The sequence below is a fragment of the Epinephelus fuscoguttatus genome, linkage group LG5 (assembly GCF_011397635.1).
Source record: "Epinephelus fuscoguttatus linkage group LG5, E.fuscoguttatus.final_Chr_v1".
NCBI classification, from domain to species: Eukaryota; Metazoa; Chordata; class Actinopteri; order Perciformes; family Serranidae; genus Epinephelus; species Epinephelus fuscoguttatus.
In genome coordinates, this window is record NC_064756.1 from 26,571,267 (window position 1) to 26,591,828 (window position 20,562).

General features: G+C 42.1%; 1 protein-coding gene across 1 annotated transcript; it reads left to right on the plus strand.

Annotated features, from left to right (window-relative positions):
• The first annotated feature begins 15,074 nt into the window (after positions 1-15,074).
• Positions 15,075-19,377, plus strand: LOC125888284 (extracellular calcium-sensing receptor-like). Its single transcript, XM_049575551.1, has 9 exons — positions 15,075-15,283; positions 15,558-15,852; positions 16,003-16,089; positions 16,362-16,631; positions 16,950-17,156; positions 17,290-17,565; positions 17,927-18,151; positions 18,255-18,378; positions 18,467-19,377. The coding sequence occupies exons 1-9, from the start codon at positions 15,075-15,077 to the stop codon at positions 19,375-19,377; spliced, it is 2,604 nt and encodes an 867-aa protein (XP_049431508.1).
• Positions 19,378-20,562: the final 1,185 nt, after the last annotated feature.

Below are 20,562 nucleotides of genomic sequence, written 5' to 3' on the forward strand. Positions count from 1 at the left end.
TTTAACTATAGAACAAGTCTCTCCTGATTGAACTGTGATAATACTATGCCCAGTGGTTACGTTACCAATCTTTGAGTAGATGATGGGGAAAAAGAGATGCTATGGCATGCTGGTGGCAGTTGAAGATTGGAAAGAACTGGTGTTCCAGATGCAGATCCACATCCGTGGAGTATCCAGGTGTAAGAACAGAGATGTACTACCTTGCAGCAAGCAGTTTGCAAACTGCTGTTTGGTGTAACAGGGATGGCACTGACCATCATGCAAGCGCTTTTGTTCATGGCGACAGCCCACCCAATGGTATCTTTGGGGCTTATAGCATATGTGGCATCTGCAGAGGTGGTCTGCCAGCCTTCAGTTAAGTAGTAACTGTAAGTAAGTAAGACTAACTAGTATATGCCACATAGAAGTGGTTTACATTCTGAGAGCTGGGAACCTGAGGTCTAATTTGAGACAAATTGTTCTAGTCATAAATACATAATAAACATTGTTGGGATTCACAGATGATTTGTAATTTTTTAAAATCTAAACAGGACATGTGAGGGCTTCTCCTCTTGCCATCTGAAATGGAAAGTGACCTCATGTTCTTTATTATTCAACCTAATGACAGCTGAGGTTTGACACCCATCTGGAAGAGGATGCCTCTACACCTCAGTGGGTGGGTCTCAAAACTTGATTGGACAGTACTTTTATGGTGTCATGTGACTCTGTGATGTCACCAGGCAACTCTAGAAGTTCTGGTCCCTTCACACAGTCTTCCTCTTCCTCGTTCATCTTCGTCCTTCCTCCTGGGCCTTGAGCAGCCAAGACTCTGGCTCTGACCAACTCAGATGCATTTGCACCGAACCATCGAAGGGGGGACAGTTGCTCACAGACTCTCTTTCTCCTGGACCATGACTTGCCCTCACTCACTGCAGGAGCAAACCTGAAACCAGAACACTTAGAAGGACAAACACAGGGTTTGCAACTGTCCAGCAACAAGGATAACCAAGTTAAGTTAGCAACCCAGCGTCTAACTCTGTACAGACCCCAAGCGACCGTCTTCCTCAGATCACCAACTTCGGAACAAGGACACAACAAAGACTTCTGGAGACTCAAAGTCCTATGGATAAATATATTTGGAATCATACCTGCTGTCTGTTTGATGTTGCACAAGAGTGAATGAATAATCAGCCTCTACTACGTGAAGAACTCTAAATCCTTCAGGCTTTACTATTAAATTTGGTTATTGTTATTCATTTTATTATTAATCAAATTTCCAAATTGATGGTGTAGTGAACCTTTTGAGACTGATATCTTTAACTGGCTATCATTTTTGGTAACACTTTATATTAAGGTAGTTTATAAAGCTATCCTAAATATTAATTAATAAGACGTCTATTTAAATTAATTATGATTTATAAGAGTTAATTATAGAATAATAACCACATTTATTACTGGTTTATAAGGCACTATAAGACCCTATCAGATTAAATTAATAAGGTGTTATTAATAGTTAATAATAAAACTAACGGTGTCCCGACATCCTGGGGACTATAAAAATTGCTACTGGGACACAAAGATGATGTGTCTGGGACCATTCCAGGACAGCAAAAAAAAAAAAAAAAAAAAAAAAAAGTCAAAGCAATATCGAAATGGGTGTTATTTACAACATCATTACATATGGGTATCTGAACCTCGCTTTTGTCGCTTGAATAATTTCAATAAAAATTTATGAACAGTAAAAAGGGAGAGTATCTATGTACAATCTATGGTGGGCGATCTGGGCAATTATATCCTTTACAGAAGGTTTTTTAATCCAGCCGTTAAATGCAGTGTTTCAGTCAGTGCAGATTTCTTCGAGCAGCCAAAGACCAACTGGTAAAAAAAGAGTAATTATCATGGCCCAAATAAAGATAAATAAGCTGTTAAGTGCAGCGTTTTTTCGGGAACTCAGTTCAGTAAATCAACTTCAGTAAATCCACCATGATTATTTATTAGTTTTGTGATAAAAATAAATGTGTCTATGTTGTTGATACGGATGTTGATAACAACTGTTCAGTTCAGTCCTTCAACCAATCAGATACTCAGATTTCTTCCTCTCTTGTTTTTATGACGGTAGCGTCAGGAGGACGTCTGAGGCCTGATTATATTGTGCCTTCAGCCTTAGTAGACGGGCCTCCAACTCCCTCCACTTTCTTCTCCTTGTTGGGGGAGCATCTCCTCGATCAGCCATCTCTAGCTTCTCCTCAGCGAGAGTTTGCTGGTCCTTCAGGTGGCAAATGAATATCCAAAGTGGAGGATGGTGCACTTGGACAGCAGCATTCAGTGTACGATGATAGGCTGGGATAAAAAACAATCAAAAATTATTTGGCAAGAAAAATGTTGGCATAAGCTACCACCAGTTCTAAAGCAGCCTAGCGCACAATGAATCAAACTAATTGATTATGGGGAAAAAAGCTAAATTTTCTTTTTGTAGTGTACTTTAGTGTATTTCAATTTAGACTTCAAATTACCTGGGAAAAAAAACTGTATACATTTAGGTCAATTTGTAGACAACTTGTTCATTTTATTGTAGACAACTTGTTTATTTTATATTGTTAAAAGAGCCTAATAGACCTGTTATTATATACAATTTACTAAAGCTATTAGATAAAATTGATCAAATATGACATTTTTGTTCAAATCTGTTTTGGGAAAAAAGTGTGTATTGCGAATTTAACATTTACATTCAACGTGATTATTGGTCCTCTGCTCCATGTTGTGCTTGAACACATTCCACATGGCTGGTGGAAAGGCTGGTCCAGGCTGGATATATGTGTTTCGCACATATGCGAGGAAGTCCTTCAACTCGGGATGGTTCATGACAACATGCCTGGTGTCCCTGTTGTTTATTAGAAGATAAAAATTGATCTGGACCAGTGACAGAGGTAAGAGTCCCAAGGCCATCACCTTGCGAATGACTGCTCTCAGTCGACGGTCCTGTCGAAATGGAGCAGTCAGTCCAAGCCCTTGCACTCTCCTCGTTCTCAAGAGCATTCTTCAGGGAATGCTCAGAGTCACAGATGACTTTACAGGGACTCCAATGGTGGTGGGTGATTCTCCTTGCTGCAGCCTTCAGAGACTGGAACACGTGACGGTAGTGTCCAGTTGTGCGTTGCTCCATCAGGACGTGCACAAGGAGGACAACAAAGTTATGGACATCCCCAAGTATAGTGAAGACCTGGTTGTAGGGGCGTGGGCATGACTTGAATGTTGCATCCATTTATACTGTCCTACAGCGTTGCAGCTGTCTCAGGTTGTTCTCTGTGGCAAAGACTGCTATGCCCCACTCATCATCTTGATGCAACAGGAAGTTGTTTCTGCCCCATGTCTCAGCCCACAGACCTTGGATACGTACATCAGCAACTGTAGCTGGGATAGGGGGCATTACAGTAACTCTTGCTCTGGCCATAACAGACCTTAGTGTCAGGAAGGATGGAGGTTCTCTGTCTCCCCCACCCTGGACCGTACGGCGACGCTGTAGAGCTACCACATCTGCATTCTAAATGCGCCTTATTGGTACTGTGGGCTCCCTTACCACCACTCCAGACACCACCTGGCGAAATTCAGCATTCCTCACCATTTGCAAATCAGAATCATCATGGTTATGTTCACAGACTTCCCGAACTTGTATGTTGGGATTGTCTTCCTCTACATCAAAGATACTGGTCACCACTACTGCCGGGCAGTTTTCCCTCCAACACCTCCGCCTAATGTTTCCTTGGTTGGTGCGGTATCTGTGGTACCTAAAATCATCCAGAACCAATACTTTTCCTCCCTGGTCTCCAGTCATTACCTTTGCCATTGTCTTTCAACTGAATAAAAAAGACTGACCTCTATCCTCTTTGAATGGTGTAATGTGTTGTACAGCCCATCAAGCCACACAAGAGTATAGTTTGAGAAGTTTGACTTGTTTCACGGCCGCGATGTTGAACTTCCGGTTGTGCGAGTAGCGTCACTTCCTGTTTTTGTCCCGTCTCATATTAACATCCATGCCTGTAAGTTCTGCCTTAAATAAACTAAACTATGTAAACTATGTGCTTCATACATGTTTTTCTGTACCCATAAGCAAACGGGCACTGTCTATCAGCATCAGCCACTCTTGCCTCAACTCACAGCACCAGCACTGCCCTGGGCACTACTGTGATTCTTTTTATCTTTTTTAATTTGACTTTTCGACTTTTTGGACGGTGCAAACTTTTAACAATTGCATCTCAGACGGTGGGCCTCAGTAATAAGTCTATCCTTGCGTTGTGGCCAAGAGACGGTAAAGAGGTAAAGAGCAGGTGAGAGAGGTAGATGGTGTGTTGTGCTATTCTTGCCAGTGCACTGATTGCAGCCATTAACTGCACATAGGCTACAAATGCCATTACGGAAATGACCACACACTAACCTAAGGTGGAGGCAACTACACACAAAGATATAACGAGAGATATAACTAAAGATTCAAGATGATACAAGATTTCAAGGTTCAAGATTCAAGGGGTTATGAGTGTGTGGGGAGGGGGCGCAGTCCATTCACCAGCCTCACAGCTTGTGAGAAGAAGCTGTTCTTGGATCCTGGTGGATCTGCAGAAGAGGTACAGGAGCATCTCCTGCAGAGGGCAGGAGGGAGAACAGTCCGTAAGAAGGATGATGAGGGTCCTTGATGATGGCGGTGGCTCTGTGAATGCAGCGCTGCTTGCCCTGCAGCTCCCAAACCAGGAAGTGAAGCTGTATGTGAGAATGCTTTCAGTGGTGCCCCTGTAGAAGGTGATGAGGTGAGGAGTGGGAAGACCTGCCTTTATGAGCCTCCGGAGGGGGTGGAGACACCCCTGGGCTTTTTTGATGACTGCTGTGGTGTTGATGGAGAAGGTCAGGTCGTCAGCAAGATGGACTCCCAGGAACTTGATGTTGCTGACCCTCTCCACAGCAGCACAAAGGATGTTTAGTGGTGCGTGATGTTTGCCCGCCCTCCGGAAATCAATCACCATCTTCTTCGTTTTATCCACATTAAGGACGAGGTTGTGGGCCTCGCACCATGCAGTGAGCTGCTCCACCTCCCTCCTGTAAGTGGACTAATCATTGTCACTGACAAGACCCACCACTGTTGTGTCGTCAGCGTACTTTATGATGTGGTTGGTGCTGTGTCTAGCAGTGCAGTCATGGGTGAGGAGGCTGAACAACAGGGGGCTCAGGACACAGCCTTGAGGAGAACCTGTGCTCACTGAGACGGTTCTAGATGTTTGACTGCCCACCCTGACTGCCTGCTGCTGCTGTGTCAGGAAGTTAAGGACCCAGTTGCATTTGCCAGTGTCCACCTCTAGCAGCTTCAGCTTTTCCACCAGCTGTTGTGGAATGATCGTGTTTAAGGCCGAGCTGAAGTCAATGAAGAAGATTCTGGCATAGGTGTTTTTCCTCTCTAGGTGAGAGGTGTGGTGGCGATGGCGTCCTCTGTGGATTGGTTGGTTCTGTATTGTAGGGGGTCCAGGTCTGCAGGAAGACAGTTCTTAATGTGCTGCATGACCAGCCGCTCAAGACATTTCATTAGTATTGGTGTGAGGGCCACGGGGCGGAAGTCATTTAGGCAGGCTGGGTTTGACTTCTTCGGGACAGGAATAATGGTGGCACTTTTGAGGCAAGTAGGCACGACTGCCTGGCTGAGCGATGTGTTAAAAATGTCTGCAAAAATATTTTTCAGTTGCTCTGCACAGTCCTTTAAAACACGCTCAGGGATGTTGTCCGGCCCTGCAGCTTTGTGTGGGTTGACGCCAGCAAAGGCCTTTTTTACTTCAGTGGTCAGTAGATGATGGCGGGAGTGTCTGTGCCTGAGTGATGGTGTTGACCTTTAAAATGTGTGTAGAAGTTATTCAGTTCATCTGGTAGAGAGGGGGTCACTGTGGCGTGTCTGTGGCATTTTGAAAACCTTGCCATAAACAGCGTGGGTCTTTGTCATTCATGAAATGGCTGTTCGGTTTGTGTGCATACAGCCTCTTTGCCTCCCTGATCCCCCGGGACAGGTTTTTCTTTGCCAGACTATATGCTGCCATATCCCCCGATTTAAAAGCAGCATTGCGGGCCCTCAGCAGTGAACAGACTTCCCCGGTAAGCCACGGTTTCTGCTTGGCACGCCTCTTGATGGTTTTGACCACTGTCACATCATCTATGCATTTATTGATGTAGCCAGTGACAGATTCTGTCTTTTCCTGTAGGTCAGTGACACTGTCATGTGTTGCTGCCTCTCTGAAAATGTCCCACTGTGTGATTTCAAAACAGTCTTGCAGTGCTGCTGTTGCTTCCTGTGGCCACATACTGATCTCTCTGACCACTGGCCTGTCCTGCTTCACCATCGGTCTATATGCTGGTGTTAGCATGACAGCCAGGTGATCAGGTGATCAGAGCTGCCAACATGAGCCTTTGATGTTTGTATACACCAGGTCTAATGTGTTCTTCCCCTTGTTGCAATGTTCACATGTTGGTAGAATTTGGGCATAACAGATTTGAGACTTGCCTGGTTGAAATCACCGGCTGCTATGAGGAAGGCGTCAGGATGATCCGTCTGCAGCTCACTGATGCCGGTGTAGAGCTCTGCCATAGCCTCCCTGCCGTTTGCGCTCGGTGGTACATAAACAGCCATTACGATGACTGCTGTCAGCTTCCGCGGCATGTAAAAAGGTCAGCATTTTACAGTCATGAACTCTATGTGTGATGAGCAGTGAGTAGAAACCACCACAGCATCCTGGCACCACGATTTGTTGATGTACACTGCCAGACCGCCTCCTCTCAGCTTGCCGGTTAGCGAACGGGGTAGTGTTAGCCCCTCCAGCTGAACCGCAGCATCTGTGATGTTCTCGTTCAGCCATGTCTCCGTGAAAACTGAGACACAGCAGTTCCTCACGTTGCGTTGGGAGGCTCTTCACAGTCTGATACAATCCAACTTGTTGTCAAGGGAGCGAACATTTGCCAGCAGAAGTGTAGGTACTGCTGGCTTGTGTGGGTTAGCGGTTAGCCTAGCATGAACTTCTCCGGGCTTGCCCCACTTCCGAGATCTGTCACAGCACTTACGCCTCACCGATATTCCAGGTGCAGCCTTGGATCTCAAAGCTATAATGCTACAGTTATGGTAAATTACAAGATAAGTTGACTAGCTTGCTTACTACGAAGTTTATAGTGTTTATGACCTGCACCTGCGGATGATGTATGACTTGCAGATTTTACTAAAGTCATACATCATCTTCCAGTTGTAGCGACAACCTACATATTGTAGTGTAATGTACTGATTTATTGAAGACATATACTGTACCTTTAAGCTGACTTTTAAAAAGATACGTGTTGAAGCAATGTATTCTGTTTTGCTGACAAATCACACACTGGGTTATTATTTCATGTATTCTTATGACACACATACACTCACTCAGCACTTAAGCATTGTGGTGGAGAAGTACCTAGGGTTAAAAATAGCATGGAGGATGGGCTCAGAAACCACTGGTGGAAAGTTAGGGAAATTACAGTTTGTCCTGATATGACCCTTGAGGAGGCGGGTCTTAGACTGCCCAGAAAAACATTATACAGTGGAACTGGCTACAAGGGAGAAAAGGAGAGTGGGGAATACTATTATGAATGAGTGCAAGGATTAAAGCAGCCATCAGGGGGAGACAAGAGAAATGTGACACCGTTATGTTTCAGCTCCAAGGGGGAAGGACTAAAGAAAAAGTGGAAACTCAGCAGAAATGTGACACCGTTACGATCAGAGCCAAGTGGGAAGGATTAAGAAAGAGACGACTCAGCTGAAAATCTTCACAATAAAAACAAGTACGCAAACAAAGAAATTCCAGTCCTGCTCCGGAGCTTGACTCATTGAGTTGTGATGTGTTTGCAGGGCTTGACGCTAACTTTTTTCCCAAGGAGCACATGTGCTCCTAAGTTGAAAAAGTAAGGAGCGCACAAAGAACTTTAGGGGCACAATGTAAATTGATCAAATAATGTGTTTTCCATAATAAACGTGATGCAAATAGACATTTACAAGCAAAATTATTTAATGAATTTGTATACAAAATGTACAGAAAGGTAAAATCATCAAGTTTTGAAAAAATATTGCAATTTAATTTTGTCTTTAATGTGATCTTATATATATATATTATCTTGCAATATGATTATCTTATAGCCTGTAATGTTCAGTGTTTCCTCATCCCTCAGCTGGGACCCATGGTGCAATACCAGTGAAAGTATCATGGTTCTGAGGCAGATGTGCCTTTTGTCATTTATAAAAAGATAAATCACTTTTCTATAATACATCACTGATATTTCAGTGGAATAAATTACTTATTGACTTATTCATACTTCAAAAACAGCATCAATAAGTGATTAACATAGGGTGGATCAAAATAAAATAAATAAATGAAATAAAAATCAACCAGCCACCCTCTTCCCCTGACAAGTCCCTTCATAAGTAACGAACAGTCCCTAAAGTTTCTCCTCTGATACGACACATACTGTGTGCCGCCATGGCTCAGCTGTTCAGGTACTTTTGGGCAGTCATGACAACAAGTTATTCACCTGGAGCCGGACTTCTTCGCCGGTAAGCCGTATAATGCGCTGCCGTATTTGACAGGAATACGTATTCCTGTCTGTGTCTGTGACCCCCGTTCAACCCACAACCGGCGGGATATGCCGTTATTGTTTATCGCCACACTGCCGACATTTTACTCTGTCCGTCACCGCACGCTGTTTGATTGCGTCATCAAAACACACCGCTATTATTCGGCCTTATTCCTTATTCCACTGAATACCGAATGTGTGTTTTTTTTGCAATATTCGGCCGAATATATTCGATGCATCCCTAAATAGGAGCCTTCCCCCCCTCCCCTCACCCCTGCTCTCCTCACTATACTGGCTGCTGCGCTGTGCAAGTGCACAGATGTCTCAGAGTGGTGGTGCATTTGCAAACATGTTTTGAAGGAGCAGCAGCGATGGCAATAATTTAAATGAATGTAGCAGAAACACTGATGTTATTACTGTCCTAAAACATTCTCCAGGTCCTCTGAAACTCTGCCGCACTTATTTCCACCCTGCCCAGCAGCGGTACAGTGGCGAACGGTCCCTAACTGCGGGGAGAACGGAGCAGGCCTCCCCGGAGGTCCGCCACTTTTCCCGGTCCGTCTCCTCCACACTTTGACTTATTTCCACACTGCCAACAGTGGGACTATAGGCCTATTCACTGTGCCGAAAGTGGCTTGGAAAACCGACCATAACACCAGGGCCTGCCCTGCCTGCGAAGCGTGCACCGAAATTCTCCCGCGAGCCAGAGCACTTCCGTTCACATCAGACGCGCATTTCTCCACGCTGGTCGACAAGCGGTTCTGTTCCCAGCTGTTGTCTCCGTCACATTTGGGGCTGTTTTTCCATCATGGGTAACTACCCAGCTTGACACATTAGCTCACGACTCGCGCAGAAAATAGACCAGACGCCGAAATGATCGCTGCAGGGCCGGCGGCGGAGCTGTGTGGTGCAGCCGGTGTGGATGACACAATCGGTTAACATGGGCGCCGAAAGGAAACTGGCTTCACTTCTCGGCGCTTCGAGGCTATTCGCAGCGCTTCCGCGGGCAGTGTGGTTTTTAACCGTGTCACACGGGGAAGAGGGAAGAGGGAAGGCGGCTGGAGTTCCTCCAACATTTGGGGTTAGATTATTATATTTTTTTGTTGAGAAAAATACAGGCTGCTTCGGCTGATTTTTTTATGCGCACATGTGCCCCTAAATATTTTTTACAGTTCGCACACACCTATTAGTCGCAAATGCGAGTGAAACACTCGCACTGTTGAGCCCTGGTTTGTTGCCTGCGAGCACATTACACTCAGTTGCATCTGATTCTACGTGTCTCCAGTGATTTTTTTTTACTTCTGAGCATTCGAGTTTTTGATATTTAATAGAAACAAAGAAAGTTCGTTCGAGAATATGGGAACGAGGTCGCAAGCATTCTGGCCCAGCTCCAGACCTTCAAATTTACGCTTCCACAATATCTAATTTTCAGCACAAAATTAAGTTATTTGTCAAAAAATATATGGTGAACAGTGGGGGGTAAACAATATTGTCATGACTCAGAAAACATAAAATATCCTAAAAATGCCAAAATACACTGGAGGGGAGGTTACTGTGTGTTTTGGCTGTGTTTTGAATCAAACTTTACAGCACTCCACCCCCGACTAGTGTTTTGGAGACGTAACTGCAAAACAACAGAAACACGCCACCGTACAAGTATAATATGTATTACATCCTCAGGTTGGCATGTTGTTGTTACCAGGTATATGTCTTTACCGTCAGTGGGAAAAATTGTTTTACACATACAGGACCTGTATGAATCAGAGATAGCAACTCAACTGGAACGTCGAGGACTGAACTGGTAAGTGTAAACCCTGTTGCATCAACCGAGGAATCGTTGTACATCAGTGAGTATTCAAAAAAATTATATCTGAGTAACATCACTTTCTCAGTGTGGCACACTGTGTTTCACAGGATAAGCACTTTGAAGCTGTCTCCTATCTCTAAGTCATGATTTCAAGACCACACTGCTGTTGCAGTCCAGCAAGAGGATTCAATACTATGTATAAAACAACTTTTCAACCAGGATTCCTAAAATACAATAGGAGAGGTCATGAGACGAGAGGCTCCAGGCTGCAGTCATATGTTTAACACAGGAAAGGTCATGAGACGAGAGGTTCCAGGCTGCAGTCATATGTTTAAAACAACTTTTCTACCAGGAAAATCAACCAGGATTCCTAAAATACATTACAAAATACAATATTACGTTTGAAACAACTATAGCGTAAGGCGCGAGCTTTACAAAATACAATATTATGTTTAAGACAACTATAGTGTCAGACGCGAGCTTTACAAAATACAATATTATTTTTAAAACAACTGTAGTGTCAGGCGCGAGCTTTTATTCTGTAATTTAGAAGCTCGGGGGGCGTGGCTTCTTTATCACCAGATGAGAGGTCATGATACGAGAGCCATGAGACGAGCTGGGATGGTCGAGAGGTTCCTAACAGGAAGTCTTTTTCAGCTTGAGGCCCTGACATATAAATACCCGCCCCCTACATCTGGCTCATTTGAACGAGACGGCGGAGAAATAGCGCAAGTGTACCCGTTACATGCATTCTCTGCAATGAAACATTGTAATTCACATGCCTACGTGACTACAAAGAGTAACGTTGATGATATTTCCTGCACGACTGTCATATTGTTATGAAGTTTATTTCATTCACAACCCATTGCATTGTTCAGCGGACTGTTGGTGATGTGTGGCTGTTAAATGTGCAGCTGCTCATGTCCAGAACCACATGTGCTGATATAATACTACGCACACACACACACACACACACACACACACACACACACACACACAAACACATTTGCCCATCATTAATTGTCCTGCATGTCATGTGAGTGGAATAATGTTTAATAGCTTGTAGGTAATATTAATTATTAATATTGATATTAATATTAATTAATATTATTACTTTCATGTTGTTGTAAGCTACTGTCATTACCGTCTGTCCTGCATCTCTCTCTGTCTCTGTCTCTGTCTCTCTCTGCCTCGCTCTCTGTCTCTCTCTTTCTGTCTCATTGTGTCATGCGGATTACTGTTAATTTATCATGTTGATCTGTTCTGTACGACATCTATTGCACGTCTGTCCGTCCTGGAAGAGGGATCCCTCCTCAGTTGCTCTTCCTGAGGTTTCTACCATTTTTTCCCCCGTTAAAGGGTTTTTTTGGGGAGTTTCTCCTGATCAGCTGTGAGGGTCATAAAGACAGAGGGATGTCGTATGCTGTAAAGCCCTGTGAGGCAAATTGTGATTTGTGATATTGGGCTTTATAAATAAAATTGATTGATTGAGGTAGACTGGCAGGTCTGATATGTCTTATTCACTCAGCAGCTGACTTGTTGAATGATGGTGAGTGGATTTAATAATAGTGATAATAATGATGATAATAATAATGATGCTCATCACAGTGACAGTGGCAGGACTACAGACCGTTCTTTAATTGCCACAAACTTCGGCAAATGACTCAATAACAATGGTAATACATGCAAAATTGTGTGACCAAAGTCATCACGGGGGGGGGCTTTGATCAGCAAATATAATTTTGATCAGCAAATATAGCAGCAGATCCAGCTGTGTTGCCGTCATCAGAAATGGACGTCGCTTCACGTGACGCTACAGTGGAAAGGACGTCTCATGTCTCTTAAACCAACAACGCTTGCTCATCGCTCCTAGCGCTAGCTCCTCACATTTTTTCCTAGGTGGGAGGGGCTAAACAGCTAGCAAAGTCGGCTAGCAGTAGCACTAGCAGTAATTTAAGAGACTTGGGACGGACCCCAGGCTGCAGCCATACAGTCTTGAATATTTCACAGAAATCAGCGAAGCAGGACACAGGTGCTCATTCTCCATTCATCCGGATTATGAGCTCAACTTCCGCTGCGTATGGCAAAGAGTCCCAGTGACGCTGCTGGTCAGTGCTGCCACCAAGTGTCCATTTTATGAAACAGCATGTCATTGTGTGCTTCTCTGTAATCTCTCATTATAAATTAGATAGGATAAAATAAAATACAATTGCGATAAACATAAAAGTGACTCTTAGGGGAAAGGAAACAACATGTAATAATATCTCAACAAAATACTTATTTTGTGAGTATCACAATAACATAGAAATAACTGCAGCCTTTGTTATTTGATAACCGCTTAAATTAAACAGTTTTTATAGGGCATGTAAAAACTGACTTCGGGCAAGTAGATCTCTAACAAACTTCCCAGATCGGGCAAGTGAAAAAAAACCTTAGAGTTGAGCCCTGCCAATCAAGGAACTCTTTTAAGAATTGCTTCACCTGAGAGATATGGACTTCAAAACTGTTTTGAAATGCAAAATAAAATGGAATTTTAAACGTGATTAAAAGTGCAAGTAATTATGATAAACTACTGAAATTCAGTGATTAATTGTGACTTAAAAGATTCTGTTTGACAGCAGTAGTACAAACACTTATCAAATCTGTAACTCTGCAGATTGGACAGGCTAAGGTCTAATGGGGAAATCACAGTGCAAGGGAGGATGGATTATTTCACCAAATGTCTTGGTATGCTGCTACCATCTAGTGGACATACTCAGGCCTGATTTGAGCATTCTTTGAGTTTAATTTGGTATGCTTGTCATTCTTTAGGAAAATTGGGCCCCTTCGCATATGCCTTACATCAGGGCAAGTAGATGTTTTCCTGAAAGGTAAAACAGTCTATCTTCGTTATCTACAACTGAAAATAGACATACTGAAATCCATTTAATGACACTGCAGACCACTGTGCGAGTTTACCAAAAAACAACAATTTTTTTTATGGGACATTGCTCTATTTCCAGTGCTAACTGTGCCACCAAAAGTGGATGCTTTTTAGTGATGGCTTTCTGCATATCCAGCAGTGATTGTGGCGTCAAAATCTGTTTTTTTAGGCCAAAACCATAGACTGTGTAAAAACAATGGACACCTTGATATCACAGCCTGTTCTCATTTCCAGTTCGTCAAATATCACCACTTTGTCAATGATTTTGACATCAGATGCTGACGTATAGGGGCACCTTTTGGTGCATTATGATACTCATCAGGTGAGAGTTATTTCTGATGCCCACGGTCACACCTGCTCTCGTTTAATACCGACACTTTGTCAGTGGATGTCTGCGTCAGTCACCGATGTCCCAAGATACTCTTAATGGTGGTAAGATATGCACAAGAAGGTGCCTATTTCTGATGCCACCAGCAACTACCACAATAAAAAGAGCCTGAATTTCCATAAAGGGTTGGTGGGAGGGGAGATGGATCGGTCAAACAAACGCCAGACCTTCACTTGGGAGGCCATTGTTCGATTTCCCATATGATACCATAAGTCAGTGGAGTCAATTGCGTTGAGAATTGAGTCAGTGTAGAATGCCAGTATGTGTAGCATGCTACACTAGTAACACGTATCAGATAACATGTCACATAACATGACAATATGTTCGTAAGAACTGTATTTGTTTCAAGCCAAACCATGATGTTAACCCAACCATGTCCTTTTGCTGTCTAAACCTAATAAAAAAAAAAACATAAAAACAAAGTGTTTTACCTATTCAGTAAGTTTATTTTGAAAAAATATTATATGCATGTAGTGAGCAGACACTGTGCCTTTCCTGTGACAACAGATATGTATTGTGCAAAGACAGTGCCAAGTATCAATTGAAACACCATCCATGAACATCCAAAATGGATGCAGGAGGCTACCTTCTGTGTCATATTCTGAATTTTAGGTCCATGGACAAAGCAGCAGTATTTGATGTACTTAAATGAGAACAGGTTGGATATCACTCATTTGTTTGTGGACTCACTTTTCAAAGCCTCGAGTTAGGCATTTTGGCAGTTGCCATCTTAGAGTTGAAGACATGAAGACAGAAACTGCTTTTGTTCCAGGCTGTATGTTTGTTTGTGCTGTAAAGTTGGCCATTTTAACACGGGTGGCCATGGGAATTGACTCTCTCTTGGAGTCAGCCTCAAGTGACCATTCCAGGAACTGCAGTTTTTGGTACTTCCACAATGCATTCGCTTTTCATCCCCACAGGTTGCCGCTTCGCCAAACCATGACCTTTTTCCAACTATATAGCCAAATGTTTTTTGTGCCTTAGCATGACCACATCATGTTAACCATTGCGCTGTTGAAACATAAAGTTTCAACATATGTGCTCGATATTCATGTACAAATATTACACATCTGTGGTTTGCTGAAACATGCAATACAAACATTTGACAAATTGGTTGAGTATTCCACAACTTCAAATGACTTTGGTGGGATATTATTAATAGTGCACAAATTAATTCTGCCTCAACACAAAATAATTCTCTAATGTAATGAATATTAAGTCCTGCCCCTACCTTCGCTTATGCCCTGATGGGTGGTGTGCAAGATTAAATAAATCGATAAAAGAAGTTGACACCAGGTCAGAAAGGAGTAAACAGGAGGAAAGTCATGTCTGCATTTTTAGATATCAACTTGTTCTTGCTCATGTGCCTCATGTTGTTGTATTTCTACTTTTCTTATGCCATGATCTCTCCTCTTGATTCCACCTCCTGCCAGTTACTGGGACAGTTTCATCTAAATGGGATGCACATGACAGGAGATGTGGTTCTGGGTGGGTTGTTTGAGATCCACTTTTTTTCTGTCTTTCCTGACCTGTCTTTTACCTCAGAGCCACAACAGCCTACCTGCCACAGGTGAGACTATCAGTGAAATAGTGAAAAGCAAAGACTGGGGGAAATCAGTCCCATGACTTGAATGTGTTTTTAATAATAAGATCTTACTCTTACAGTTTACATTTTGTATTTATGCCATTTCAGACCCATCACTTCTTATTGGCTCCTTTAATCATTTCATATTCAAGTATTATAATAATTGTTGCTGTTCAACTGTTTAATTTTTAGTAAAATCTGTATTTGTGCATGTAAATATCAGTTGTTGTATTTTCCAACAGTGATATTTTTCTGTTAGTTTTGATGTTCTAGGATTCAGGCAGGCCCAGACCATGGCCTTTGCTATTGATGAGATCAACAGAAATTCCAACCTGCTGCCTAATGTGACTCTGGGATACAGTCTTTATGACAACTGCCTCTCACTAGACATTGGATTCCGTGCAGCATTGTCATTAGCCAGTGGTCAAGAGGAGCAGTTCATATTAGATAAGACCTGTGCAGGAAACCCTCCGGTAGTAGGGATTGTGGGTGATGCTTCCTCTACACGTTCCATTGCCATCTCTGCTGTCTTAGGTTTGTACCGAGTACCTATGGTAAGTTTTTCACCAGAATTCTTTTGGATCATTTTGATTTAATTTCAAATTTAATGTCAATTATAAACATTAACTAATCAAACTCCGAAAGCTGAAAGAGGCGATTAAGTTTTATAATGTTTTTTAGGATGAACAGTCTGTCTTTCACAGGTGAGTTATTTTGCCACATGTTCATGCCTGAGTGACCGGCAGAAGTTCCCATCGTTTTTTCGGACGATCCCAAGCGATGCTTTCCAGGTGACCATCTATCAGCAAAATACAAATGCATTTGAAAAAGCATGTCCAGTTAAACATTCTGAAGAAATAACTTCGCTGCACTGAAAGGAACAATATATTCCTTTTGTGGAAAATCTGTCACATTCTTTGTGTCACTGGACCTGTTTGGTCTCAGCTAACAAAGCTGAAAGACAATAATTAAACATGGTCCACTGTGAAACCTGTTTAGCAGCTTCTCCACTTAAAGATTATTCCAGCCTGTGCACTAATTCTTCCACTCTGTATTTACTTAGGTGCGTGCTATGATTCAGATTCTCAGGCGCTTTGGCTGGACTTGGGCAGGTCTGCTGATCAGTGATAATGATTATGGACTCCATGCTGCCCGATCCTTCCAATCTGACCTGGCTCAGTCTGGTGGAGGTTGTCTGGCCTACTTAGAGGTTTTGCCCTGGGGCAATGATCCAGCTGAACTCAGGAGGATTGTGGATGTTATGAGGAAATCTACAGCTCGTGTGGTCATTGCGTTTGCACATGAAAATCTCATGATAAACCTCATGAAAGAGGTTGGGCTTGGAAAAACATCTTAATTGTAACGTCATGTTATTATACAGCTTTATGTTTTAATGGTCAAACCAAAGGATTTAAGTTACAATTAAAAAAATTGTCCTGTTACAAATAGAGTTATTTGAATAAATCACACCTCTTATTTGTTATAGGCACTAACTTAGACAAATTTTACTGACCTCCAGTTATGATGACATGCACCACTTTGTTCATAATACTGTGTAAAACACAGGACTGCACCATTTTACAAGTAAGACAAGATATCAACCATGTCATGACAGTATGAATTTATGTATTTTGTACAATGCAATTCACAGGTGGTGAGGCAGAATGTGACAGGCCTGCAGTGGATGGCCAGTGAAGGCTGGACTGCAGCTACTGTGCTTCAGACTCCTCAGCTCATGCCGTACCTGGGTGGCACTCTGGGCATTGCTATCCGTCGAGGACACATACCGGGGTTCAGGGATTTCTTGCTACAAATGCAGTCTGACTTACAACACAACAACAGCTATGGAAATATCCTGGTGAGAATTTTACCTTGCAATTTAGTTTGTTGTTGTTTTGTTTTTTTCTCTGCTTTACTGAACACACACCAAAACGTGACTCCAACCGGGGACTTTTGTCTAATGTAACACCCCTGTTTTCAATACATTTCAGGTAAAAAAGTTTTGGGAACACACATTTCAGTGTAAATTTGCACCACCTCAGGCAGGTTGGGTGGAAGCTGGGGGATCACTGTGCACTGGACAGGAAGATCTAGAAAATGTGGACACTGAATTATTGGACATTACAAACCTCAGGCCAGAGTATAACGTGTACAAGGCTGTGTATGCCCTGGCATTTGCTCTTGATGACATGCTGCAGTGTGAGCCAGGGAGAGGACCTTTCAGTGGGCACAGCTGTGCTACTTTGCAAAGACTGGAGCCATGGCAGGTGTGATTTCAGTTTACATACACACACACACACACACACACACACACACACACACACACACACACACGCGCGCGCGCGCGCGACCGCATAGCAGATAGCTGAAATGATTTTCCTTGCCACTGGGTGACAGCATTTTATTGTGTTATCAAGTCACAGACAGCAATGTCTTTGCACCAGGTATACAATAGTATCAGTGACATGACTTTACTATAAAATAAATGCTTTGAACGTACTGTTAGTGTTCATATGTTCATAAGTACAGTTTGATTACTGAATATTGGATTTCACTGTGTTCACGATGGTCATAATAACATTGATGCCATTACTGGACTTCCTCTGTCTCTTATTCTGATATACATAGCTTGTGTATTACTTGGAAAAGGTCAACTTCACCACACCATTTGGGGATCAAGTGTCATTTGATGAGAATGGTGATGCCTTACCAATATATGATGTCATGAACTGGTTGTGGCTCCCTGATGGACGAACGAAAGTTCAGAATGTAGGTGAGGTGAAAGAGTCAGCCAAAGGTGAAGAACTCATACTTGATGAAGACAAAATCTTCTGGAACTTTGAATCCAAACAGGTTACTTCTGATTTTTCAGTCACCTTTTTAGTGTCCCATGGAAAACTTATTATAGCAGAGTCAATGTGAGTAGAATAAGACATATTTATTTTTTAATCTACAGCCACCCCAGTCAGTGTGCAGTGAGAGCTGTCCTCCAGGTACCCGCATGGCCAGAAAGAAGGGAGAACCTGAGTGCTGTTTTGACTGCATCCCTTGTTCTGAGGGAAAGATCACTAATAAGACTGGTTGGTATTCAGTTTTGAATATTGCACTCTTGATTATTGCACTTTCGAGATATGAATATGTATTTCAACACTTTACCAATTTTCACAGACTCCATGGAGTGCACCAGTTGTCCAGAGGATTTCTGGTCCAGCCCTCAACGTGACCACTGTGTTTCTAAGAAAACTGAGTTCCTCTCCTATAATGAGCCTCTGGGTATCTGTTTGACAACTGCCTCATTGTTGGGCACATTTATATGTGTTGCTGTGCTGGGAATCTTTATCTATCATCGTAACACCCCTATAGTACGCGCCAACAACTCAGAACTGAGTTTCCAGCTATTGCTGTCTCTTAAATTATGTTTCCTTTGCTCACTGCTGTTTATTGGACGTCCCAGGCTGTGGACATGCCAACTGAGACATGCAGCATTTGGGATGAGCTTTGTACTTTGCGTATCATGCATCCTGGTGAAAACCATTGTGGTTCTGGCTGTGTTCAAGGCCTCCAAGCCAGGAGGTGGAGCCCATCTGAAGTGGTTTGGACCATTGCAGCAGAGAGGAACAGTTCTGGTTCTTACTTCTATTCAGGCAGCAATCTGCACTGCTTGGCTTGTCTCTTCCTCACCAGCTCCTCATAAAAACACTCAATACCACAATGACAAGATAGTTTATGAGTGTGTAGTTGGGTCCACAGTTGGTTTTGGAGTGTTACTGGGCTATATTGGCTTACTGGCCATCCTCAGTTGTCTGATTGCATTCCTCGCCAGGAATCTTCCAGATACTTTCAATGAGGCCAAACTCATTAATTTCAGCATGCTGATTTTCTGTGCAGTGTGGGTGGCCTTTGTCCCTGCTTATGTCAGTTCACCAGGCAAATATGCAGATGCAGTGGAGGTATTTGCCATCCTAGCCTCCAGTTTTGGCCTCTTGGTGTCACTGTTTGGTCCCAAATGTTACATTATCCTGTTGAGACCAGAGAGGAACACAAAGAAAGCAATCATGGGTCGTGGCACTGAGTCATAAAACCAGCAGTTAGTTTCATGAGACAGAATTAATCAATTTTCTCTATACAATACAAAAATACAGGCAGAAAAATAGGTTAAGAGTAGTAGCAATGTTCAATTACTAAGAAAAAATGGCTAATCATGAACTTGAGTCACGTGTCTGAGGATACTCAAATACAAGAAGTTATTTTTCCTCCAGGATAGCTTAAAGTACAGCAATTATCAACTAATTAATATATGATGGTAATGACTGAAAAGGTATAGGCTGAAGCATAATGCTTATATTTGCCTACCCTACATAAATCCTAAATTAAGCTACCTATCAAACATCATTTATATGAAAAAAGAAAAAAGAAAACCTATTCCAATTTATAACTCTCAAAAAAAGCCTTAACAACCATTTGTTTAAAAATCAACAATGAGTTACACATTCGTAAATTTAAATCAGCATCATTCCAAAATCTAACCCCAACAACAGAAATACATCTTTTAATTCCCTTCTTAGCTTTTGGGACAGTAAACTTAGAAACATCTCTTAAACCATATTTCCCCTCCCGCACAAAAGAGAATCTTTGTACTGTATCCGGCAGTGACTTTGTTTTTACTCTGTACATTATTTGCATTATTTTAAAATAAACCAAATCACTGAATTTCAAAACATGTGACTTCATGAACAATGGATTTGTGTGATCATAATAACCAGCCTTATTGATAAGATGAATAGCTCGTTTTTGTAACACAATTATTGAGTTGATAGCTGTTTTAAAAGTTGATTCCTACAGTTCTACACAGTACGACATATATGGAAGTATAAGTAAACAATAAATAATATACAAGCATTTATAATTTAGTATATCCTTAGATTTATACAGGATTGCTATTGATTTTGATATTTTACTTTTTATATTATCAATATGTTGTCTCCATGTTAATTTATCATCTATCACTAGAAAGCTCATGTTTACAACATAGAATGAGATTTACAAATTCTATATTCTATTTAACACCGGCTTTGCTCTCTCTATAAGCATAATGAGGTTAGAGTTATATAGCCTACTTATTGTTTTAATGTTGGCAATATTATGTCTGATATCAGTTATTATGCTTAGTATCCATGCCACAGAACTTCACAATTATTTTAAAGCAATTGCAATGCACAAGAGACTTGGTGATCATAAGCTGACAACTACTTCTTTATTTACAT